This window comes from Zonotrichia albicollis, chromosome 4 (genome assembly GCF_047830755.1).
Source record: "Zonotrichia albicollis isolate bZonAlb1 chromosome 4, bZonAlb1.hap1, whole genome shotgun sequence".
Classification (NCBI taxonomy): Eukaryota; Metazoa; Chordata; class Aves; order Passeriformes; family Passerellidae; genus Zonotrichia; species Zonotrichia albicollis.
The window spans coordinates 363581-388620 of record NC_133822.1 but is presented as its reverse complement, the minus strand read 5'-3'; the positions used below and the strand labels follow the sequence as shown (position 1 = coordinate 388620).

The window sequence follows — 25040 nt, the reverse complement described above, 5'->3', positions numbered from 1 at the left end:
GATGGCATCCCCCAGACTAGTACACACTGTGGTTCTTGTGTGGGGTGTGGAGATACAGGATGTGGGGACACGGGCCACAGGGGTGTGGGGATGTGTCTGTGTCCCCTGATATGCACTGGGGTTCCTGCTGTGCAAGAACAGGGATGTAGGGACATGGGGACACAGGGACACGGGGGTGTGGGGACACGGGGACACAGGGACATGGGGACACAGGGACACGGTGACATGTCTGTGTCCCCCAGACCGGTACGCGCTGGGGTTCCTGCCGCGGGAGAACGGAGTGCACTCCATCGATCTGCGCTTCAATGGGCGCCACGTGCCCGGGAGCCCCTTCAACATCCGCGTGGGCGAGCAGAGCCAGGCTGGGGACCCCGGGCTCGTCACTGCCTTCGGGCCCGGCCTCGAGGGCGGCCGCACAGGTGAGACTGCTGTGGAGACAGGGACGGGGCTGTGCGAGGGCAGTGGGGACAGACACGGCCGTGAAATGGTGATGGGGACAGAGCCACGATGGAGATGTGGCCATGGCGCTGCCATGATGGGAACGTGGCCATGGGTGGTGACCACAGCGGTGTCCCCCCCATGATGCCATCCCCATGTCCATCTCCCAGGGGTGCCCTCAGAGTTCCTGGTGCAGACAGCCAACGCAGGGGCAGGAGCACTGGCTGTCACCATTGATGGCCCCTCCAAAGTGGAGCTGGACTGTACTGAGGTCCCCGAGGGCCACCGTGTCACCTATACCCCGATGGCCCCTGGCAACTACCTCATCTCCATCAAGTATGGGGGCCCCCATCACATCGTAGGGAGCCCTTTCAAGGCCAAGGTCACTGGTAAGAACAGGGGGGACATGGGGCTGGGAGGGGACATGGGTACATGGGTATTGGGAGGGACATGGGGACAGAGAGGAACTTGGAACTAGTGGGGAACAGAGGGAGACATGGGAACACATGTGCAGCCGGGGCCACATCATGGGCAGCCCCTTCAAGGCCAAGGTCACTGGTACAGATGGGGTGGGAGCAGACATGGGGATGGGGGGCATGGAAAAGGGAGACTGGGGGATGAGAACATGGGAGTCTCCCGTGTGGGGTGGCTAGGGTCAATGATGGCCATGATGGAGAGATGCAGGAGGGCCACCCTGCAGGACCCCAGGGTGACAGCAGTGGGGGGTCCTGCGGGAGGGGGGTTGTCCCTGAAAGATGTCCCCCCAGCATGGTGTGATGGGGGTGTCCCATGGTGGGGGCTGACCGTGTCCCCCCGGTGCTCCCCAGGCCCACGGCTGTCAGGCGGGCACAGTCTGCACGAGACCTCGACAGTGCTGGTGGAGCCGGTGGTGAGGGCGGGCTCGCGGGGCCCCCCTGCCTTTGGGGGGGTCACCAAGGCCCCATCAGACGCTGGGCAGGTGGTGGCCCGGGGGCCAGGGCTGGCAGCCGCCCGCCTCGGCCACAAGAACCACTTCACCGTGGACTGCAGCAAGGCCGGTGAGCGCACTGGGGGGCTGGGAGGGGGCATGGGGCTGGGAGGGCAGATGGGGGCTCAGCAGGCGCTCCTAGGGAGCCCTGTGAGGGCTTGGAGGAGAGGTGGGGGGTCTATGGGGTGTTCAGGGAATTCTGGGGAGTCTGCAGAAAGGATGGGGGGCCTAAAGGTGGGCCTGGGAGCCCGGGGAGGGGATGGGGTGGGTGAGTCGGGTGGAGGGTCTGGGAGGCAGGGGGGAAGCTCGGGGCCACCCTGGGGTCTCGAGCTCCGGGTTCACCCTGCCCGTGTTCCCCCAGGCACAAACATGCTGCTGGTGGGGGTGCACGGCCCCAAGGCGCCGTGCGAGGAGGTGCACGTGAAGCATGAGGGGAACCGCGTGTACACGGTGACCTACAGCGTGCGGGAGCGCGGCGAGTACGTGCTGCTGCTGCGCTGGGGCGACCGCGACGTGCCGGGGAGCCCCTTCCGCGTCACGGCGGCCTGAGCGCCCCGTGCGGGGGGCACGGGCTGGCAATAAAGCACTGGGAGAGGAACGGGGTCTGCGTGGTGACTGGGGACACGGCCCGCGCGGGGCTGGGGTGGGACTGGGGACAGGGCACACGTGGGACTGGGGACATGGCACGCGTGGGGCTGGGGATACGGCACATGTGGGACTGGGGACAGGGCACACATGGGGCTGGGGACAGGGCACACGTGGGGCTGGGGTGGGACTGGGGACATGGCATGCACGGGGCTGGGGACACGGCACTTATGGAGACTGGGGACACGGCACACGTAGGGCTGGGGTGGGACTGGGGACATGGCACACGTGGGGCTGAGGACAAGGCATGCGTGGGGCTGGGAGCGGGACAGGCCGGGGCCACGCTGCGGAAGGACGCCAGGTCTAGGTGTGTCCTGAGCAAGACACCACAATTGTGGGGTGTGCAGAACAGCACAGCAGGGTTTAGGGGTGGCCCTTGGGGTCCGGGACAGCATGGTGGGGCCCGGGGGATTCGGGACTCCAAGGGGATTCCATGGAGGAACAGCGGCAGCCTGGGGGCCCGGGGGGGTTCGGGGCTCCAAGGGAATTCCATGGAGGAACAGCGGCAGCCTGGAGGAGTTCTGAGGGGGTCCAAGGGGATTCCATAGAAGAACAGCGGCAGCCTGGGGGCTCGGGGGTTCGGGGGTCCGAGGGGATTCCATGGAAGAACAGCGGCAGCCTGGGGGCCCGGGGGGTTCGGGGGTTCCGGCCAGCGCGGTGAGAGGTGCCTGCGGGGCCCGTGCCGCCCCGTAGGGGGCGCTGTGCAGGGGAGCGCCCTGCGTCCCCTCAAGGACACGGCGCTCTGCGCATGCGCGCGGTGAGGGGCGGGGCCGGTAATAGGGGTGGGACGAGGACACGGAGGGGCGTGGCCAGCAGGGACGCGGGTCCTCCCCCGGTGGTAGGCGGGGCCAGGCCGCGTTGCCGGGCAGCGGCGGGCGGGGCGCTCCGGGAGCGGCGGCGGAACCCGGAAGCGGCGGCGGGTTCCGGTCGGTCCCGGCCGGTCCCGATCCCCACAGCCGCTCCCGGCGGCGCATCCCCACCCGCCGGCTCCCGGCAGCCGCTCTCCCACGTCCGTGTCCCGGCGGATTCCGTTCCCAGTGGGCCCCGGGCATGGCGGGCCGCGGGAAGCTGATCGCGGTGATGGGCGACGAGGACACGGTGACCGGGTTTCTGCTGGGCGGCATCGGGGAACTGGACAAGCACCGGCGGCCCAACTTCCTGGTGGTGGAGAAAGAAACAAGCCTGGCGGAGATCGAGGAGACGTTCCGGTGTGTGTGGGGGAAGGCGGCCTGGGAGGGCTTGGGCGGCCTGAGGGGGGCCGGGGCGGTCGGTAAGGTTCGGGGTGCTGAGGGCTCCCTGAGGTGCCCGTGTGAGCGCACAGCGGGGTCTCTGAGGGGGACCCAGCCAGGCTCTGGGTTCCGGGGGTGTCAGTATCGTTCGGGGTGCCTAAGGGGGGCCGGGAGTGCCGGTAAGGTTCGGGGTGCTGAAGGCTCCCTGCGGTGCCCGTGTGAGTGCACAGCGGGGTCTCTGAGGGGGATCCGGCCAGGCTCTGGGCCCCGGGGTGTCGGTAAGGTTCGGGGTGCCTGAGGGGGGGCCGGGGGTGTCAGTAATGTTCGGGGTGCTGAGGGCTCCGTGCGGTGCCCGTGTGAGCGCACAGCGGGCGCTCTGAGGGGACCCAGCCAGGCTCTGGGCCCCGGGGCTCGCAGAGTTGCGGCGGCGGAGGGAGAGGGCCGGCAGAGTCTGCGCTCAGGCTGCCCGGAGCGCTCCGGGGATCGGGGCCCAGCAGCGTGTCCCGCCTGGCTGGGCTGCCCGCGCGGGCGCTCCGTGCCCCTCACTCTCCCTTTCTCCCCTTGGCAGGGGTTTCCTGGCGCGGGAGGACGTGGGCATGATCCTGATCTCGCAGGCGCTGGCGGAGCAGATCCGGCCGGCGGTCGCCGCCCACGCCCGGGCGCTGCCCGCGGTGCTCGAGATCCCCTCCAAGGACCACCCCTACGACCCGGCCCGGGACTCGGTGCTGCGCCGCGCCCGGGGGCTCTTCGCACCCGATGAGCTGCGATAGAGCCCCCCAGGACACCCAGCCCCTCCCCACACCCCCCAAATCCCCCTCTAAGCTCCCCCAGTACCCCCGTGTGTGCCAGCCCCTGCAGCTCGTCCAGTCTGTCCCCTGCGCCCATGGCCTCTTTGCACCCAGTCACGGGTGACTGGCACCCCCAGACAGTCCCTGGTATCTTCCCAGCACCCCCAAAAGGTCCTCCACCACTCCCCCAGCTTCTTCACACTTGACGACCTGTGGTACCCCAAAACAGCCCCTGGCACCCTATGGGGTCACAAGCCAGGCCTGGGGGTCTCCATCCTAGGGAAGCCCACCCAGGGGCCCCCAGCCCACCTGGGGCAGTTGTGCCCCATGCCTGGGGGTCCCCAGCCCATCCCAGGGCGCTTCTGGGGGCCCCCTGGGGTTCCCAGGATGCCCTTTGGATGCTGGGCGTTATGGTTGCCCCGTGGGTCTGAGGGTGACACAGGGAGCCTGGCGTGTCCCTGAGGGTGCCTGGGGCTGCCACAGGGGCCATGAGGGTGACCCGTGACTGTGTCTCAGCCATGTCCCGTGATGGGGAAGTGCCACCAGCGTATCCTGCTGAATCCTGCCAGGTCCTGCCTGCAGGCAGTGAGGCACGCCGTGGGGGAGGAGAGGAACACCCCAAGGACACTGGGAGTTGTCACTGTGACCTTGTCACCGTTCCCCCAGCTCCTCCCCAGCCTCCTCAGCCCCAGCAGAACCTGGCAGGAAGGTTATTTATTGTCCTCCCCTTGTGCCCAAATGTCATTTGTGTCCCCTGTGTGTCTCCCTGACAGTGTCCCCAACATGTGCTGACACCACTCACTGTCTGCTCTGCTCTGCTTTGTGGGGTGCTGTGAGGGGTGGGGACAGGGGGACCTGGGGGCATGGCACAGGGACATGCAGGGGGGCACCGGGACAGAGCCGTGGAGGGCTCAGGAGCACCCTGAGACCCCCCATGACTCCCACCCTCGGGGGGACAGCAGGGGTGAGCCCCCCACGCCCACAGGGCCTGAGGGCATTGGTGTGAGGGCCTGGGAGCCCCGTCCAGCCAGGGCTGACCCCGTGCTTGTGTTCCCACCTCCTGAGCAGCCCCTGCTGTGCCCTGCACACAGGGGTGGCACCTGCAGGGCACTGAGGGGAGCCCACATCTCTGGGGCCCTGGGCAGTGGCCGTGCTTAGGACACGCACTGGGGAGTGGGCAGGGCTGGGCACGGACACAGTTGTCACAGATGTCCCACACACACATACACACAGGTGTCACACACATACCACGAATACACATTTATGGCACACAGAATCCCAGGACAGTGTGAGGGGGAAGGGCCCTCTGGTGATGCCCCAGCTCAGCTCCTGCCCAGGCAGGGTCACCTGGAGCAGGTGGCACTTGTCCAGGTGGGTTAGGATGTCTCTGTGAACGGACACCCCTCACCCTCCTGGGCAGCTGTCCCAGGGCTTGGCCTTCCCATGATGGAGGGAGGTTGTGCCTCATGCTGAGCTGGGACTGTTGGAGCCCAGGGCCTGACTCTTCATCCTTTGCTGGGCAGGACGGGGCTGGGCCTGGCACCATCCTCATCACCTGGGGAGGTCTGGGCTTGGTGGGATTCCCCCTCAGATGTTTGCATGGATTGGTGCAATCCCCTCACGTGAGGGATTAGTGTGGACATGTGAGCAGCAGTCCAAAGCTCCACTTGGACTCGGGAGCCCTGGCAGCCCATCAGGCACAGAGGGGGAATTGCCAGGAGCAGGGGGAGATGGAAATGGCTCCCGGCTGTGCAGGTGACCCAGAGCGTGGTGATTGGGGCAGGCAAATGGATGTGGAGCAGCAGGACATGGCGTGGTGGCGGCTCAAGCAGCAGGATTTGCAGGAGGGCACAGCCACCCTCCTAACCCTTGAGGTGTGCTCCTCTCAGGTGGGGATTATTTTTTTCACTTGTCCAACTTGATTGGACCCAGCAGTAGTTCACACACTGACAAAAGCCATTGCTGGCAGGAGTGGGGAGAAGCAGACAGAGCTCCCCAAAAAAGCCCGGGCTGCAGGGAGTGTCTGAGCCTACTGTTACTGCTGGAGCACAGTGAAACAGCACTGCGTGTGGTGTGAGCAGGTGGAGCATCTCACAGAGGAGGCGGGGAGGCTGAAGATTGTCAAGGATTGTCAAGAGAAACAGACTGGTGGAGTTGCACCTTCCATCCAAGAGAGAAATGCAATGTATGAAAGCTCAGTAACAGTCAGAGTTGCCCTGACCTTCTTGCCTTCAGGCAGGAGGAGACCTAAAAGGGGGAATGGAAACAGGTCCCTGCTTAGGGAGGTAGCAGAATCCCCCCTGGCTTCCCTCGCCTTCCCAGGTGCCCTTACAGAACCCATATGAGGTCCTGGATTTTGAGGGTCAGACAGTTGAGAATGCAGCAGAAAGTCTGCTTGGTGGGTGTCCCAGATCCGTGCAGTCAGTCAGACAGATCACAGCTACAGTTATTAAGGAAAAAAGGAAGGGCAGTTGTAGTGTGTGATTCACTTTGAGGGGGGCTGAGGAGCCTGTGTTCCAACCAGACCCATCCCACAGGGAAGTCCGAGGCCTCCCTGAGGCCCAGGCAGGGGACACTGCTGAGAGACTCCCTGCACTAATTCAGCCCACCAGCTGCTGACTGTGACTGTGGTCACAGGGGTTTTCAGGGTGAGAGAGAGATGAAAATGTTGACTCTATGATCAGAAGGCTTGATTTATTATTTTATGATATAAATATAACATCATGACTATACTAAAAGGAATAGAAGGAAAAGTTCTCAGAAGGCTAGCTAAGCTAAGAATGATAACAAAGGAGCTATCTCAGACTCTGTCTGAGATAGCTCAGTTTTTGATTGACCATTAATTGTAAACATCTAAGATGGGCCAATCACAGGTGGACTTGTTGCATTCCACAGCAGCAGATAACAATTGTTTACATTTGTTGCTGAAACTTCTCAGCTCTAACAGGAAAAATCCTAAGATAGAATTTTAATGAAAAGATGTCTGCGACAGCTGCCCACTGCTCATTGTCCTGATGAGAGAAGTACCAGGGTAACAGAAAAAGACTTTGGTGTTTGGTGCACTGGATTGCCTGGTTGAAGGGACAAGAGCACAAGGTACAAGTCATGGAACTGTGATGACTCCATGACTGGAATGCTGCAATGGATGGCTCCAAGCTCATTAGAAGGGACAGGTGAGGCAGGAGAGGTGGTGTGATGACTCTGCACCTTAGGGAGAGTTTTGGCTGTCTGGAGCTTAGTAATGAAAAGGATGAATGGTTGTGGTGAAAATCAAGGGGAAGGCTGGCAATGCAGATATCCTGGTGGGGGTCTGTTCTAGACCTCCCAACCAGGATGAAGAGGCAGATGAATTATTCTATAAAGTGCTGGCTGATGTTTCGTGGTTGCCAGTCCTTGTTTTTGTGGAGGTCTTTAACCTGCTGGATGTCGGCTGGAAGCAACCCAGTGGAGAGAATACAGTCTGAGAGGCTCCTGGAATGTGTGGAAGAGAACTTCTGGCTCAGTAGCTGAGCAGCCCTCCAAGGGTGGGGCCCTGCTGGACCTGCTGTTTGCAGACTGAGAGGGGCTGCTGGAAGATGTGGTAGTTGGAGCCATCTTGGGCACAGTGACCCTGAAATGAAGGAGTTTCAGTCCTTGGCGAAATAACAAGGTGCGTCAACAAAACCTTACACTGTCAGAGGATGAATGTCAGCCAGTTTGGGACACTGATTTGGACAGTCCCTTGGGAAGCAGCCCTTAAAAACAAAGGGTTCCAGGAAGGCTGGGCATACATCGAGAAGGAAAGCTTTAAAGTGCAGGAGCAGCCTGTCCCTATGTGTCTAAAAATGAGCTGGTGGGGAAGAAGGGATTGTCCCCCTGACCTTGGCATTGGTGAAGCCACACCTGAAGTCCTGTGTCCAGTTCTCAGCCCCTCAGTTCAAGAAGGACATTGAGGGGCTGGAGTGTGTCCAGAGAAGGCAATAATAGGGAGGGCCTAGAGGATGAATCCTCTGAGGAGCAGCTGAAGGAGCTGGAGAGGCTCAGCCTGGAGAAAAGGAGGCTCAGGGGAAACCTTCTCAGTCTCCAGAACTCCCTGACAGGAGATCAGAGCCAGGGGAGGCTCAGCCCTGGAGCGGCCTCAGGTTATGCCAGAAGAGATTCAGGGTGGACGTCAAGAAAAATTTCTTCATGGAAAGGCGGTCAGGCATTGGAAGGAGCTGCCCCGCAGAGTCCGAGTCCCTGGAGGTGTCCAAGAAATTATGGAGGAAAAAATGTAAACCTTCATTTCTCAAGGTATGTAATCAAAGTCAGATGCCTTTCTGAAATGGATGCAAAGAAACATTTGTAAAAGGTGAATGTAGGCAAACTAGCAGAGCACCTTACTGCTGTTTTCCAGTAAGGATCACCACATTTAAAATATTCATTCAGGGTGGGAAGAAGGGTTGACAGGCTGAGAGAGTCATGGCTGGTCAGCCTGGAGAACAGAAGATTCCGGGGAGACTTTGGTGCCTCTTCCAGTACTTAAAAGGGGCTTAGAAAAAGGCTGGAGGGGTACTTTGGACAAGAGCATGTAGTGATAGGACACAAGAAAAATGGCTTAAACTGAAGGTGGGTAGATTTAGATTAGGTGTTTAGGAGGGAATTTCTGGCTGTGGGCGCGGGCAGGCCCTGGCACAGAGCAGCTGTGGCTGCCCCTGGATCCCTGGCAGTGCCCAAGGCCAGGCTGGACAGGCCTCAGGCCTTGGAGCACCCTGGAATAGTGGAAGGTGTCCCTGCCCACGGCAGGGCTGGCACTGGGTGGTCATAAAGTCCCTTCTACCCAGAGCATTCCACGTCTCTATGACTCTGTGCTGCCCCTCCCTGCCATGCCAGCCCTCAGAACCAGCCCCTCTGTGACAGCGGCCCTGGCCCGGGCACTGTGAGCACCACGAAGGCTGTGGGTGCTGTGGCAGTGGCCACACCGGAGGTGACAGCTCTGCGCTGGCTCTGCCACCTGCGCTGGCGCCAATGGCTTTGCTGGGGCTGCTCGTGCTGCTGGCCCTGGCCGGGCCCGTGGGGGGCACCTGGGACACCTGCAGGTCAGTGGTCCCGGAGGGCTCTGGGAGGGAGCTGGAGGAACACTTGGGGACTTCGCTGGCAGAACAGTGGTGAAAGATGCCCCTCGGGGTTGTCTGGCCCTGCTGCCGCTCAGCACATGGTAGGACTTTCAGTCTGAGCAGCAGCAGCCACCAAGCAGGGCAGTGATGGCTTTGTGCTTCCAGAGGGACCTGCGGGCTCCGGCCCATGGCCTCTGACCACAGCTCTGCTGCTCTCGACTACAACTCCGTGGTTTCTGCTGCTGGCACGTCCCATGTGGGTGGCACCAGTGTCCAGCCTGGGGCCTGGCCTGGCATCGTCAGCATCCAGGCCACCTGGGAGAACGGCACGTGGCACATGTGCACGGGTGTCCTCCTCAGCTCCCAGTGGGTGCTCACGGTCGCACACTGCTTCGCCAGGGCCGGGTAAGAGACAGCAGGGACAGAGATGTCCCAGAGCACGGGCAGGTGCCCAGCTCACAGCACCACAGGCCGCTGCCCTGCCCACCTGGGCAAGCAGAAGGCCGGGAAATGCTGGGCTGCTGCAGCCCGTGGCTCTGCTCCCTGTCACCCCTCTGTCCATCTGCTCCCCAGGGGCATCTCCACGTGGGACGTGGTGATCGGGGCCACAGATCTGACTCAGATGGGCCCTGAGGCTCTGGTGAGACGCATCCAGAGGCTCCTGGTGCACCAGCACTACGTGGCTGCCACGGCCAGGAACGACATTGCCCTGGTGGAGCTGGACCAGCCCGTGGAGTGCAGCGACTACATCCAGCTGGGCTGTGTGCCCGACCCCTCACTCAGGGTCTCGGAGCTGAAATCCTGCTACATCGCTGGCTGGAACTTTGCCAGAGGTGAGTCCCCCACAGGATGTGTGCTCCCAGGGTGAGCTGGGCACCCTGGGACACGGGCTGAGCACAGACAGGGACACGGGCTGGGCACTGACACGGACTGGGCACAGACAGGGACACGGGCTGGGCACACACAGGGATACAGGCTGGGCACCGACAGGGACACGGGCAGGGCACAGACACGGACTGGGCACAGACAGGGACACGGGCTGGGCACAGTCATGGGCTGGGCACAGACAGAGACACGGGCTGGGCACTGACACGGACTGGGCACAGACAGGGACACGGGCTGGGCACTGACAGGGACACGGGCTGGGCACAGACACGGGCTGGGCACACACAGGGATACAGGCTGGGCACAGACATGGGCTGGACACAGACAGGGACACGGGCTGGGCACAGACACGGGCAGGGCACACACAGGGATACAGGCTGGGCACAGACACGGGCAGGGCACACACAGGGACACGGGCTGGGCACAGACACGGGCAGGGCACACACAGGGTCCGGCCGCACGGCGCCAGCGGGGCCAGGCTTGGAGCAGCCCGGGCTGAGGGAAGGAGTCTCCACCAAGACAGAGCATGGAATGGGATGAGCTGTAAGGTCCCTGCTCACCCAAACAATTCCTGTTGGCCCTGGGAAACCTCGGGGGTTTGGCCCCTTCCCCAGGCCAACAGCAGGGGCACAGCTGGACAATGTCACCCATGGGGAAGGGGCAGGGACACAGCTGGACAATGTCACCCATGGGGAAGGGGCAGGGGCACAGCTGGACAATGTCGTTCCGTGGGGAAGGGGCAGAGCCAGGCCCGGGAAGGGGGTTCACCCCAGCCAGGGGAAGGGATGGGTACCGAGCTGCTGGGGCTCATTCCCCTCTGTGCCCACAGCTCAGGGAACAGCCATGGTGCTGCAGGAGTCCAAGGTTCACCTCATGGACACCGAGCTCTGCAACAGCAGCCCATGGTATGCAGGGGCTGTTCATGCTGACAACCTGTGTGCTGGGTACCCACAGGGCGGCATCGACACCTGCCAGGTAGGAGCGTGTGATGAGTCCCTCAGCCCCCGGCAGCGCAGGGACCCCCTCATCCCCCACACGCAGCCCAGCCTGTCCCCTGTCCGCCCCTCCCCTCCCCACAGCAGCCCCCCACAGTCCCTGAACCATCTCTCCCGGCACAGGGGGACAGCGGGGGTCCCCTCGTCTGCAAGGACAATGCAGCCGACTACTACTGGCTGGTGGGATTGAACAGCTGGGGAAGAGGCTGTGACAGAGCCAGGCACCCCGGGATCTACACCTCCACTCAGCACTTCTACAACTGGATCCTGCTCCAGACGGGCCTGAGCCCAGCAGAAAGAGCTGGTCCAGCACCGGAGCCACCTGTCACCTCGGCCCCCGAGGAGGAGCCTGAGGAACCAGTGAAGGAGCCTGAGGAACCAGAGGAACCAGAGGAAGATATCAACTTGGCCCCTGAGTACAATGAGAAACCAGCAGTGACATCCTCGGGCACGTCACTGCCCATGGCATTCCCACACCAGATCCTGGTGCAATTCTGGCATCTGGTGCAGGAGTTCCTGCAGTTTTAGAAGGACAAAAAAGCCTGAGCAGCAGCAGGATGAGCAGGATCCAGGGCTACAGTGGATCACGGCAGCTCCAAGGCAGCCTTGGGGCCAGAGACTTCTCTGTCCTGCCCACGCTGCTGCGCTGCAGCCACAGCGATGCTGACGTGACTGAGGTGTTGAAGTAAAGTTTCTGTGTTCGCCATTACCCGTGTGTTCAGCCCTGCTCAGTGCACCCGCAGGCTCGCAGAGTCCCTGCTCTGTCTGTCCATCTGCTGTGCTGTTCACATTCATTCTTCAGCCTGGAAAGGGCTCCAGGGAAACCTCAGTGCCCCTTGCCTTGAAGCAGGTTATAATAGTGAGGGAGAGCGGCTTTTTGCATGGGCAGGCCATGACAGGACAAGGAGGAATGGGTTAAATCTAGAGGAGGGGAGACTGAGATGAGGGGCTGGGAAGGAGTTTTTACTCAGGGGGTGGTGAGGCCCTGGCACAGGGTGCCTGGAGAAGCTGTGGCTGCCCCTGGATCCCTGGAAGTGTCTAAGGCCAGGTTGGACAGGGCTTGGAGCAACCTGAAATAGTGGAAGGCGCCCCTGTCCATGGCAGGGGCTGGAATGAGGTGACCTTTAAGGTCCCTTTCGAACCAAACCATTCCATGATTCCATGACTGTTTTAAGAGTGTGTGTGTGTATCCAGCTCTCTGGAATGCAGCATCCTGTGCACACACGCACACACAGACAAGAGGCATGGCCACATCCAACAGGGTGGGACAGAACCAGCCCCTGGGTGTGAGCCCACCTGTGTCAGCTGGACGGGAAGGAGAAGCCTCCTGTGCTCAGCAGCCCCTGGGATCTGGCTGTTCTGGGGCAGAATGGGGACAGCAGCCCAGGGATGGCAGCAGAGGTCATAGGTGGACTGAGGCAGCACTGGCTCAGCTGGAAGCGGGCTGGGGCTGGTCTGTGGCCTTAAACAACCTGGGACCTGCCTCCTTACAGCAGCAGCGCGGGAAGGATGCCACCATAGCTTTGTAAAAATATCCTTTAGTGTTTGCTTTCTGCAGCAGGTACGACTACAGTGCCTGGGCAGGGTCCCTCGTGCAGGTCCAGGATGGCTCACTTCTGCTAGGCAGCTCTGTCCTGAAAGAGCAGTGGGAATGAGCCACCATCCATGTGGAATCATGTGGGTCCTCCCATCCCTCTCCTGAGTGAAATGTGCAGCAGCGAGGGCCGAGCCAATGAAGATCCTGCCCAGGTGAGCTCCCACAAGAAGGGAAGAGGCCCGGCTGCCCATCACCACAGCTCTAGGGCATGAGAAGCATCACTGTCCTCCACACAGGCCCCAGAAGTCCAGAGCCAAGGGGAAAACAGGCTCAGGGTCCAGGCCTAGGCAGATGAGGGCTCCTCTTCAGTGCAGCTCTTCCCCTTGTCTGGCAAATCCTTGCTTGTGTTCTGCAGATCAAAGCTCTGGAAAGGAGCAGGACAAGGAACTGCTGAGAAAAGACAGACTGCAACAGCTGTATCTGCTGTGGCTCTTTTAGACTCTACCTAGGGCAGTGAGAGCTCTCGGGATGGTTCCCACATCCCCCTCCCAGCCCAGACTGAGCAGCAGACAAAGCCCAGCAGAGGGCAAAGCTTCCCGTGCTGCAGTTTCCCCCCTTTGCCATAGGGGAAAAAGAGTAGAAAACTGCTCATCCGACAGGACTCAGGACAGTGCAGGGACAGAGCCTTCCCTACCTCCAGCTCCCGCAGGACCTCGTCCATGAAGTCTCCTGATTGCTGTTTGTAAGCCACAGCCAGCCTGATGGCGTCGTTGAAGAGCTGGTGGCAAGGACAAGGCTGTCACTCACAGGATGGGGCACATGGGCATTGGGTTTCTGTAGCACATGGAGACTGTTCCCACATCCCAGGGGAAAAAAAACCCTCTGCAGCTCTCCATAGCCACCAGCCACTCACATGGAGCTGAAATGATGGACCATTTCCTGCTCTCTGTGCCCAGAGAAGGCCTCGTGGACACCAAGCCCAGCAGGCAAACGCCCATCTCACCTTCACCACGTTGGTGCCATCGGCAGCAGACACAAAGTAAAAGGGCAAACTGAACTTCCGGGCAAAATTGAAGCTTTTCTGGGTCACCTTCATATCGGCTGAAGCAGACAAAGAAGACATGGTCAGTCAGACATGGCAGGAGGTTCAGAAGGTGGTCTCTTCTGTGTGGCACGTCACACGAGCCACAGCCCTGTGACAGCAGTCACCAGGGGCTGCCTGGCATTCCCCATGGGAGGAACCTTCCAGCCTCCTGCAGAGCCAGGTGAACAGTTCTGTCAGCAGCTACACTGAGACTCTTCAGCACACAGGAGTCTGTGCAGGCTGAAGGAGCACCAAGGCCATCCCTGACTGATCCAGGGAAGCCACAGAACAGCTTTGGCTTCCTTTTGCTGCCGTTTTTGACCAGGTGCTACTCCAATCACTTTTGGGCTCTTGATGGATAAAATAGGCAGTGTGATAAGAACACAACTAGAAGAAAAACGCTTGAATAAAACTGAAATGGATGAAATTTTCACTTTTAATTGCTGGTGACACAGGGCAAGCACCTGTAAGACAGCAGCTGAGGTCAGCACAGGACCCAGCCCTGGGGGACTGAGGAAATCCTCTGGACCCAACAGACAAGGGACATTGGTTCTCAGTAAGGACAGGAGCGAATCCCAGCACGACCCTGGCAAGCTGGGAGCAGAAGGCACACTCACCATCAATCTTGTTGGCCACCACAATGCAGGGAATCTCTGGGCGGAATTCCCTCAGCTCCTTGTACCAGTTGTTCAGGTTCTTGTAGGTGACCTTCCGCTGCACATCAAACACCTTCCAAGAGAGAACCACTTATCCCGGGCCAGCCCAGCACTGACTGACCCAGGACAGCTCTGACCAACACAAGGACACAATCCAGAATGTTCTCAGGGACACAAGACCAAGGGAACTAGACGTTATTAGAAAGGGTGAGAGAGAAAGGGACAGTATTGCCAAGCCCAGCCAGCAGGAAACAGCCCCTCGATGTCCTTTACACTGTCCTGTGTCCTGGGCAAGTCCCTGCCACCCACACAGGGAGCTGGCACTGTGAACAGCTTGTGCCAAACAGGATCAGATGTGGCCTCCTGTTCTGACAACTAAACCACCAATGAAAATTACTGGTGGAACAGTGGAGAGTGACAGGACAAACCAGGAGATCTGAGCAGGAGAGGAGCCAACAAAACTGGCAACAGGGGCAAACATGAGGACATTGAGAAGACAGCAGGGCCAGGGGATAGAGGAAAAGGGTTACCAGGAGAGACAGACCAGAGCTAACCAAGTCCATCTACTGGGGGCTTATCTGGTGAGAGAAGAAAGAACCATCTAGGAAAGTTTTTTAAACCACTGGAAGAGACAAGGAACACACGGCAGTACAACCATCAAAGTAACACAAAGGCCAGGTGTCACTGAGACCATTGTGCACCCAGCTCCCACGGTGCAGCTGAGACCCCCTCACCATGATGCAGGCATGGGCCTGGTGGTAGTAGGAGGCGTGCATGCTCCGGAACCGCTCCTGGCCTGCCGTGTCCCAGAAATCTGTAACACAGAACCAGCTCACAATGACACAACTCACCGAGCTCTGTTCTTCTCACAGCTTACACCCAGGAGGCAAAGCACAGCCCGCCTGCTCAGAGACACAAATTGAGCTTCACCTCACCAATCTGAAACACATCAGGGTTAAGAAGTTGTGCCAAACTGGGACCTTTTCTCACTGGGCTCACCTGTGGGCAGTGCTGGCACTGGCCAACAACAAAGGAGAAGCCACCAGTGACACAGTTGTGTGGGACAGCAGGACCAAGACAGGCAGAAGTGCACAGAGCCATGTCTGGCACTCTGTCACTAGGGATGACAATGGGAAACTACCTAAAACTCCAGGAACTGCTGGGCACTGCTGAATTGTGACCCAGCAATGGTCAGTCGGGGCCCTGCCATGGGACATGCTCCAGCGCCTCTCACAGACATCTGACTCTGCTCTCCCAGGGGCAGGAATCATTCCGAAGTGCTGAAGGTAAGTCAGCCAGAGGCAAACAGGTCCCAGTCCATGAAGTTCTGTGTACACCAGAAATCATGGGGCAAACCTGGACACGGCCGTGCCTTTAGCTGTTGGGGCACCTCAGGTGGAGATCCCCCACCTCTCACTGGGTTTGTAGGTTCACATCTGGCTCTGGTTTGCTGTATAAATTGGCACAGCTTCAGTTAAGAACCTCAGTGTAGTCACACCTCTTGTCAGCTGGACCCAAGCATGGTGCTGTACCCAAAGCCAAATGAGCCAGTTTCCTTAGGGATTCCTTTGCACTGATACTGTGACCGGACTCTGTGTCAGACTTACTGGACAGTGGCTTTCTTAAACTGCCCGAATACAGACAGGTCCCCACCAGACCACATTTGCATTCACTGTCTGTGTCACAATGAAGACGTTGAGCAGTGTCAGCCCCAGCCCCACTGAGCCATGACCAGTGGCTCCACGTGGAGTCCATCCATACCATTCTTTATCCTCCGACTCTCCACCCATCCATCCAACCCCTGTCTCTCCAGCTCGGAGTCCAGGACATCGTGGGGACAGTGCCCTACACTTTGCCAAGCCCAGGGGGATGATGGCAGTCACTCTGTCCCAGAAGGGCACCAGCTTTGTCACGGCGGTGTTGGTTATCAAAACACGATACCGACACCCAGACCGGGGGGATCTGCCTTCCCAGCTGTTCCCTCTGCCATGGCACCCCACGTCCCCGGGCTGGCCCCACTCACCCACGCGGACCTCCTGCCCGCCGACCCGGGCGCGGTGCTGGTACAGCGTCAGGGCGAAGGTGGAGAGCTGCTGCGGCTGGCTGCGGCGCGTTAAGGACCCACCGAGCGGGGCAGAGCCCTCCGCCGCGACCCGCCCGTGCCCGCCCCGCTCCCCGCCGCCAAGGATACAAGCCGTCGAGCAGGAACCGCTCCAGCAGCCTGCCGAGAGAGCGAGCGCGTGTCCCGGTGAGCCGCGGCACCGCGCTGCGGCCCGGCTCCGCGGGACCCCCGCCCGACCCGCGGCACGCCCACGCCCCACGCACTTGGACTTGCCCACGGCGCTGTCGCCCAGGCAGATGATCTTCACTGTCTCCTCGGCGCCGGCCGCGGCCTCGTCCCGGGCCCCATCCCCGTCCGGGGCCTCCTCCCGCGCCGCGGCCCGGCCCTGCTCCTCCGCCGCCGTCGCCATGGCAGCGCCTGCGCGTCCCCGCTGCCGCGCGACGCGCCCCGGCCCCCGCCCCCGCCCCCGCCCCGCCCCGATTCGGGCCCCGCCCCGGGCCCCGCCCCCGTCCCGCCCCATGCCGCCCGGCCCCGCGGTCATGGCGGCCCCCGCGCGGCGGCTGCAGCTGACGCTGGCGCTGCTCAAGCCGGACGCCGTGGCCCATCCGCTCGTGTGCGAGGTGAGAGCCGGGCCGGGCCGGGCACAGAAAAGCACAGCAGCCCTCGCCACGACCCCCCCCAGCGCCGCCTCTTCCCGCAGGCCGTGCACGCCGCCATCATCCGTCAACGCTTCCTCATCGTCCGCGCCAAGGAGGTGCGGTGCGGCGCGGAGCAGAGCCGCCGCTTCTACCGGGAGCACGCAGGTACGAGCCGGGCTCGGGGGGCCGGAGCGGGGTGCTGCCCCGGGCCGGTGCCCACCCGGTCCGTGTCTGTCCGCAGGGCGTTTCTTCTACCAGCGGCTGGTGGAGTTCATGGCCAGGTACGGGCCGTGCCCCGTGTGCGGAGCTGGGAGGCTCTGGCAGCGGGACCTGGCGGGTGGCACACCGGAGGGGCTGGAGGTCATCGTGTGCAGTAGGCCAGCAGTGCCGGCGCCGTGGCCGCGGTGCCGCGCTGGGACCGTGCCCGTCCCCACGGCGCGGCAGGGCAGGCCAGGGCCCGGCGTGGCAGCCCATGGCAGCTGTACTGTGCAGGTTTGTAAGGACGAATAACCTGTTTGTAATGAGCTCTTCGTAATCCTTTCTCCTGCTGTTCCTGGGCCCTCGCTGCAGTGGCCCCATGTGGGCTTACATCCTGGCCCATGAGAACGCTGTCCCTCTCTGGAGATCCCTGATGGGACCCACTAAAGTGTTCCGAGCCCGACACAGCGACCCAGACTCCATCCGAGGTGCCTATGGCCTTACGGACACCAGGAACACGACCCATGGCTCAGGTAGGCCTAGCATTCCTGGACGGTTCTTGGGGAGGCAGGAACGATGGTGCTTTGTCTGCCTTTGCTTTAGTTCTGGGGCTCCAAGTGAGCGATTTGTTCCCTTCTGCAGACCCCATGCACACCTGGCCAGGTGCAGCCTAGCCAGGCACCTTTGGAGTGCAGCACGTGTTTGTGGTGGCAGACTGGCATCTCACTGCCTTTCCCTCTCTTTTGACAGACTCACCTGCCTCAGCCAGCAGAGAAATTGCCTTTTTCTTCCCCGAGTTCGATGAGCAGCGCTGGTACGAGCAGGAGGAGCCGCGGCTGCGGCGCGGGCAGCTGTTCCACGGCGCCCAGGAGTGCCTGCCCGGGGCTCAGCCCGCACAGGTGACCCCAGTGAGCGGGCAGGGGGGGCTGTGCTGGCCTGGCAGCCCTGGGGCCACTCTCCTGGGCAGCAGACACAGAGCTGTGCTGCGTGCTGGGGAGCGTGGAGGGGGAAAGCAGCCTTGTGCTGCCTGGGAGCAGATTATTGCTGTAACAGGCAGGTGCTGGGGGCTGTAGGCAGAGTTCCCCCAGCAATGCTCATGCTGACAGTCTGGCCATGCAGCTCACTGGCTCCCTGAGTTTTTTTGGATATGAACAGGACAGGTGAGTTGGTCAAGGGCCAGGTGAAGGATAGGTTGCTTGTTCCAGATGGGATTGGCCTGGGTTTGCTGATGGGAAGCCTCAGATTCTCCCAGCTGGCTGTTCCCACAGTGCCTTAGGGAGAAAAGGAAGAAAGTGCATCAGCAGGGCAAGATGAACTGTCCTGTCCTTGCTCACCTGCAACTGGGCTGGGAAATGAGGAGCTTTGCCAATAGCTGTGCATGCGAGAGCACTTGGAGCCCTCAGTGTCCATGGCCCGACGGGGCAGTTCCGTGTCCTTGGGAGATGGGATGAACATGGCCATGGAATTACCCAGATTGTGGTGGAACAATGACAGGGTGGTGCAGGAGGGCTTAGCTGGGAGGCACAGAGCCAGGTCCTGGCGGCTGATTTGCATTTCTCTCTATGATGTTCTGTGGGGTGTGTTCCTCAACAGGGTTTCAGTCCATTTGTGCTGTCCCCCTATGGGCTCCTTGCAGTGCTGCCATTTTAGTTCCAGTGCCCTGTTGGAATTTCCTTTGGGCAGTCCCAAATGCTCGGGCTGGGGATGGTGTGCTGTGCTTGGGGCAGGAGAGCTGAGCTGAGCTCCAGCAGAGCCCTGGCACACCACAGAGCCAGGGCAGGGACTCTCCAGGTGCTTCCAGAACCCCGTGAGCTGTTGGGTAGTGACTGACTGACTGTGTGGTGGAAAGCATGGCCCAGACTCACCCAGCTCACGTGTTTGTGCTCCCTCCTCCTTCTGTCTGGGATCAAATGGTCGTTGTTCTGTTCCAGGTACAGATCCAGGGATCTGCAGAACACCACTGCTGCCCTTGCCCTCAGCGGTGTCCGGAGTGGATCTGTTCAGGATCCTGTGTGTCTTCACACAGGTCTGAGAGCTGTTGTCCCCAGTGTTGTTGATACTTTATTGATATTTTGGCAGTTTTTTATTGATTCCCAGAGGTTTTGCTTAGATCTGTATGTTTTTCTTTTAACTATTAAACTTTACTATTTTTCACCTTTCTTCTTTTATGTTGTGCTTTCCTTTTGGGATATTCCTTGGTAATATCATTAACTGATAATTCCTGGCTCACACTTTTCGTCTTTTTTCCTACTCACTTGCAATGGTTACACTTGGGAAAAGGGCCCTTTTGAACATTGCCAGTGCAGAGAATTCTGCCAGCAGGATCGTCACAGTGACACCACCTGACAGCCACTGTGATTCAGGTACCTGCTGGTGGCACCTGGACATTGCCCTGGCCCTGAGGCTGTACCTGAGCACAGCTGCTCAGACTGGGTAGCCCATTGCCCCAGACAGAGGGTTTGTTGTGTGAATCTAAAGCTGTCCAGCAGACTTTGTCAGAGACCTGAGGCTGAAGCACTTGGTATTTCATGCAGGAGACAGTGTCTCCTGATTTTTTCTCTCCAAGGAAGTCTTACAAAATGTCACAGGTTACTCTGCTTGGAGGGCTCTTAATCAAAGTGGGTTTGTTTGTTTGTTTGGGGTTTTTTTTCCCATTTTCTTTTTCTTTTCCTTGTAAATGCCCAGTAAGTGATTTTTGGCTTTTGCAGTGGTGCCTGCCCCATCGCTGGCAGTTTCCTGGGCTGAGCTGGATGGGCCTGGAGCAGCCTGGTGCAGTGGGTGACATCCCTGTTCACGGCAGGGGCACGGAGCTGGATGAGCTGTGTGGTCCCTCCCAGCCCAAGGCATTCCGTGCTGATGGGTGTGTGTTACAGCAGTAAATCAGTGTCCCAGCTGGTCTCAAACCCAGACAATGTGGCACCTCAGAACAGGTTTGAAGGGCGGTTTGAGATCCCTGTTTTCCCTGGCCCAGCTGTGGGGCCTGTGCACAGGGCTGGTCACAGCTTTTGCCCAGGGGCTGCCGCCAAGCACAGCCTGGGGCACAGGCTCCAGCCCGGGCATCTGCAGGGACACCTCGGGTGTGGAGCTGGGACAGGGCATCTCACAGGGACCTACCTGTGAGTTTGGGGCTGAACTCATCTGCTCTTGCAGAATTGAGCAGGTTTGTGTCAGCACTGGAGGGCACAACACGGTTTGTCCTGGGAAGAAGGGAAGGAAAGGCTTCAGAGGGAAATGAGTGCTGCTCCCAGCCCAGGCCTGGCCTCAGTCCCTGCCACCATGGGCAGAGCCCTCTCAGCTTGAGGAATTTCATTTGATTTATTGCTGTAACACAAACTTTTAGTTACTGATTCAGGTACCGAGGAAAACCCAAGATAATGACTAAAGAAACCCCTGGGGAAACACCTTTCCTCTACTTTCCCAGGTTCAGCTTCAGTCCAGCATCTTTTCTCCCCTCTTTTCCTGCAGGTTCTGCCTCCTCTCTCCCAGTCCCTGGGGGAGGTGACGCAGCACAGAGGGCTGGGGCTGGGCTGGGCTTTGCTTTTCTACTTGTTTCTTCCTCTTTCCTTCTTGTTTACTCACTCCTGGCACACCCACAGGCTTCAGTCCCTCAGGTGTGCACCTGCTCCCTGGGCTGGTCTCTTCAGGGAGAAATGGGCCAGTGGGAATTTCATGAAGTTTCTAGAGGAAAACACCGTGTCCTGCACCTGGGCAGGGATGTTTCCATTTGCAACACTCACGTGAGGGACCAGAGAAGCATCTGGCTGTCCTGATGGCCATGAGCCACTCCTGGGTCAGCAATGCACCTCTGTGGCCTGACAGCATCCTCAGGTGTGGGAGCCAGGGCACTCGCCCACAGGTCACCCCATCCCCTCCTGGGGCACAGGGAAGGCCACATCTGGTGCCAGTTTTGGACTGCCCAGTGCCAGACAGCCTGCTCAGAACTGGGGTCCAGCATGGACTGATTAGGACATCTGAGAATTTGACAGGTAAGGAGAGGCTGAGGGCTGGGGCTGCTCAGACTCAGGAGCTCAGTAGGGTTTATCAATGGGTAGAAATCCCAGGTGTGAGCAGTGAAGGGAACCTCGGGTATCCCAGGAATGGACACAAGGCAATGGAAACGACCTGAAAACTGGCAATTTCCTTGAGACATAAAAAACCCTCTTTTATTATTTTTATACTCCAAGAGCGATAAAATAAGGTCAGGAGCCCCTATGCCAAGGCAGGGCTTTGGTCTCAACATCCTCTGGAGTCCCTTTCTGTGCTGCTGGGCAGGTGTGGGCCCCAGGCTGTTGCTGCAGTGGCAGGGGATGCCCTTGGGGCCATGTGGGCACCTGGGCAGCAGGTCAGGCCTCTCCTTCCTCCAGCAAGGCCATAATTCCTGCCAGCCCCACCGCGGGCTCTGCTGCTGTTCAGTATTTCCCTCTCTGCAGCTGATATGTGTTGGAACCCTGGATGCTGAGAATTCCAGACTTTCTGTGCTGACATGCACCGATCCCCAAGAGAACACAGCATTTGACCTGAGGCTGTGGAGAAGGCTTCAGAAATTGATAGATAGCACTGGGATTATGGGTGTGTAGTTGGTTAGAAGTGTGTGATATCACAGGGTGGAAAACTTAGAGTTTAAGGTTTTAGAATATAGTAATATCTGTAGAGCAAGATGGAGGGTTTAGCACGGTAGGTGGTCCTTCTTCACCTTCCTTCTTCACCCCAATGGGTTTGGGTGATTTTGTGTAACTGGACAGAAAAGTCTGCATTGCAGACTTTGAGTGATTAGTTATTGGGTTAAACATGAAAATAATTTAGGTGCCATTTCTTAATTGGATAGTTTAGCCTTAAAAGACCATGTACAGAAGATTGTTAGCCATTTTGTAGCTTGTTAGTAGAATGCTGTAGAGCTCACCACTTGTAATAGAGATAAGAAATAATAAATACCTGAGTCCAGACACAAAACACTGTCTTGAGTGCTTCAATCCCCACCCTGACAGAGGCAGGAAGGAAGCCAAGAACCAGCAGATCTGCTCTTCTCACAACAGCCTGTGTCTCGCTTTTCCCAGGTCTGGGGACAAGGAAAAATGGATACAATGGAAATAAAGACAAATTTACTGCTTCAGTGCTGGCTGCACTTGTCTCTGCTAAAGCTGCATCTCACTGTGCAGAGCTGCAGACAAGGGTGCTGTAGGTGGCCAAAGATTTTGTGGATTTGATCTTGTATCAGGCTGTGGGTTCTTGCATGGAAAAGAAAAGGGGCCTGGGGAAGCAGCCACAGAATCAAATTCCAGGCAAACAGACATACCATAATGGTGTTCAGGGAAGGCTGAGCCAGAGCAGTCCAATCCATCCCCACACTGAAAGTTCCAAGGGATTAGCAAACAGTCATCTCAGATTTGGGGGGCACAACCCTGTAGGCCACAGTTTTCCCACAGAGCTACTGTACAAAGCAGGAGGAACAAGGAGTGAGAGAAACACCAAACTGCAGAAAAAAAATCCTCATAGATTGGGACTGTTTTCTTCCAGCACAGAAAATAAACACTCTTCTGTAGGAGTGACAGGGATAGGACAGTCGGGACCAACGGAGATGAGAGATCTCTGAAGCCAAGGCTTGGAACTTGGGGTTCATTGCAAAGGGCCTGGGTGCAAGGCCCTGCTGGGATTTGGGGTTCATTGCACAGGGCCTGGGTGCAGGGCCCTGCTGGGATTTGGGGTTCATTGCAAAGGGCCTGGGTGCAGGGCCCTGCTGGGATTTGGGGTTCATTGCAAAGGGCCTGGGTGCAGGGGCCTTTTGGGATTTGGGGTTCATTGCAAAGGGCCTGGGTGCAGGGCCCTGCTGGGATTTGGGGTTCATTGCAAAGGGCCTGGGTGCAGGGCCCTGCTGGGATTTGGGGTTCATTGCAAAGGGCCTGGGTGCAGGGGCCTTTTGGGATTTGGGGTTTATTGCAAAGGGCCTGGGTGCAGGGCCCTGCTGGAGCTGCAGCCACAGCTCAGAGGAGCAGGCCTCAGAGAGGAGCCCCAAAGAGAGAGAGAGAGCAAGAGGAAAAGAGAGGACAGAAGAGAGTGAAGTTCCCATTACAATACAATAAATCTTCTGTGCTGAATATTCTATTTTTCACTAACTAGTTTAGTGCAAGATAAAAATCTTACAGCATTTACATACAGCCTGTAAGAATCATTACATTACCACACTGTGTTACATTTTAAACCCTAAAAACTCCTCTTTGGGCCCCTTCTGCCAAGCTGGCAGGGTCTGCTCTGACCCTTGGGCCTGTCTGCAAGAAGAGGGTATTGTTTGATCAAAAGAGGATTACCTTCAGCTGGCCACACCATTGTTTTCCAGTTGTCCAGTAGCTGAGGTATCTCAAAGCTTGCTTTCATTTCAATCTCACTCATAGTTTCCATATTGTCAAAATATTTTGCCAGGCAATCATATGTATAAGGCTTTCCTGTTTCATCTTCCCCAACACTCTCCCACCTCATGCCCCAGACAGGCCAAGCATGGGCTAGATCTGGACATTGACCAAATGTAACTTTGAGCTTGATGTGATGCCACAGAGCAGGAAAGCCCCACGACAGACCAGACTCCTGTGTACACAGCCAAGCCATCCACCTGGGCTCCTCCTCACCTGTGTGCAGACAGCCATATCTCTGTGATACCCTGCCCAAAGCCCTGGCAGGCTCCAGGAGAACCAGTTTTCATCTCTCCTTCAGATCCCAATCCCAATTATCAACTTGTCCAGGACCTGATTGGCCCCTCCATTCACACTTACTATTGAGTACTTGTATTAGCCAGATTTCCTCTTTAATGCTCCCCTGCCTTCCAAAACATTCCAGATAAACAAAAGACAGTTCTATATCTCCCACAGCACCCAGAGAAAGTTAAAAGCCATCAGTTGTGCAAAGCAGCTGCTGCTGGAGCTGAATACTTAAATTTAACATGGGACTGTGTTGATCCTTTCTGGAGAACAGATGTTTTATGGAAACACTTTGGAAATCCATCCCTGCCCTGAGTACAGGAGAGTTCTGGAAGCAATGGGAGGGATGAGTTTTGGCGGCAGCACTGTTGGAGCAGCTCCTGCATGCAGCAGCAGCCATGGTTCAGCATTTCCCAGTCCCATCCCTGGGTACCTGCACAGGGACAACAGGCAGGAGAAGCTTAAGCATTGGACAGAAGGAAAACTCTAGAAAAACTATAGATGTGACATTGTGGCAGCACCATCCATCACAAAACTCAACTGAACCAGAATTCAGGTTATTGTTTTTGTTATTTTGTGACACAAAGTCTGGAGGTCAGATAAAGCAACCAAAAATCTTTGTGACAGAGAATAACAAGCCTGAGGCAAGGCCCAGGTCTCTGGTTTCAGCTTGGTCTGTACCCACAGATTAGGGATGGGAAAGGGGCAGCAAGGAGAGAAAAATTAGATAAATTGTGTTAAATTAAACCCTTTGGAAGTTAAAAATCAGAGGTGACTCAGCATTGGACCAAGAGGCACCAAAATGACTTGAACAAGTAATGTATGAGGTATGCAAAATGCTGTAGTAACTGATCCTGCCTACTGTGGGATATACCTGCTGTGGCTGGAGCAGAGCAAGAATTTGGGCAGCAGGTACAGTCAGGATTGCAAATAGCCCTGGAATCTTAACATTTTATTTTTTGTTACAAAAACAGATGTTTTCAAAATGCTTCCTGTCACCCAAATATTTCCCAGAGCCTGTCAAAGCACTGGCCAATTACTTACTGTTTTCCCTTTTTACTTCAGCAATTCCAGGTGTGTGTCCTGGACATTTCAAGGGTGGTAGGTCTGTGCTGCCTGGGGCCTTCTGGCTCCAAGTGCCTCTGGCATGTGACTGA

General features: G+C 58.3%; 5 protein-coding genes across 7 annotated transcripts in view; 4 read left to right on the top strand and 1 right to left on the bottom strand.

Annotated features, from left to right (window-relative positions):
• Nucleotides 1-2003, top strand: part of FLNC (filamin C) — a 28447-nt gene extending 26444 nt beyond the window's left edge. For all 3 annotated transcript variants that reach the window (XM_074540263.1, XM_074540262.1, XM_074540264.1), the window contains 4 exons: nucleotides 243-419; nucleotides 609-827; nucleotides 1266-1475; nucleotides 1767-2003. In XM_074540263.1, the coding sequence (XP_074396364.1) occupies nucleotides 243-419; nucleotides 609-827; nucleotides 1266-1475; nucleotides 1767-1954 (794 nt within the window). In that variant the 3' untranslated portion in view covers nucleotides 1955-2003. The remainder of the gene's footprint in view (nucleotides 1-242; nucleotides 420-608; nucleotides 828-1265; nucleotides 1476-1766) is intronic.
• An 877-nt stretch (nucleotides 2004-2880) lies between these two features.
• Nucleotides 2881-4864, top strand: ATP6V1F (ATPase H+ transporting V1 subunit F). The gene is made up of 2 exons (XM_074540261.1): nucleotides 2881-3258; nucleotides 3848-4864. The coding sequence occupies exons 1-2, from the start codon at nucleotides 3101-3103 to the stop codon at nucleotides 4047-4049; spliced, it is 360 nt and encodes a 119-aa protein (XP_074396362.1). The 5' UTR covers nucleotides 2881-3100; the 3' UTR covers nucleotides 4050-4864.
• A 78-nt stretch (nucleotides 4865-4942) lies between these two features.
• On the top strand, nucleotides 4943-11731 carry LOC141728969 (acrosin-like). Its single transcript, XM_074540251.1, has 5 exons — nucleotides 4943-8339; nucleotides 9308-9547; nucleotides 9716-9975; nucleotides 10857-11002; nucleotides 11146-11731. Exons 2-5 carry the CDS (start codon nucleotides 9330-9332, stop codon nucleotides 11548-11550), a joined length of 1029 nt encoding a protein of 342 aa, XP_074396352.1. The 5' UTR covers nucleotides 4943-8339; nucleotides 9308-9329; the 3' UTR covers nucleotides 11551-11731.
• An 813-nt stretch (nucleotides 11732-12544) lies between these two features.
• On the bottom strand, nucleotides 12545-16825 carry LOC102066814 (RAB, member of RAS oncogene family like 2A). Its single transcript, XM_074540258.1, has 8 exons — nucleotides 16625-16825; nucleotides 16491-16520; nucleotides 16323-16402; nucleotides 15034-15113; nucleotides 14261-14372; nucleotides 13563-13660; nucleotides 13254-13337; nucleotides 12545-12983 (listed from the first exon to the last, which is right to left on the bottom strand). Exons 1-8 carry the CDS (start codon nucleotides 16768-16770, stop codon nucleotides 12903-12905), a joined length of 711 nt encoding a protein of 236 aa, XP_074396359.1. The 5' UTR covers nucleotides 16771-16825; the 3' UTR covers nucleotides 12545-12902.
• Nucleotides 16826-16948: 123 nt separating this feature from the next.
• Nucleotides 16949-19356, top strand: LOC102066627 (nucleoside diphosphate kinase 6). Its single transcript, XM_074540260.1, has 5 exons — nucleotides 16949-16981; nucleotides 17062-17164; nucleotides 17570-17730; nucleotides 17948-18096; nucleotides 19129-19356. The coding sequence occupies exons 3-5, from the start codon at nucleotides 17577-17579 to the stop codon at nucleotides 19252-19254; spliced, it is 429 nt and encodes a 142-aa protein (XP_074396361.1). The 5' UTR covers nucleotides 16949-16981; nucleotides 17062-17164; nucleotides 17570-17576; the 3' UTR covers nucleotides 19255-19356.
• Nucleotides 19357-25040: the final 5684 nt, after the last annotated feature.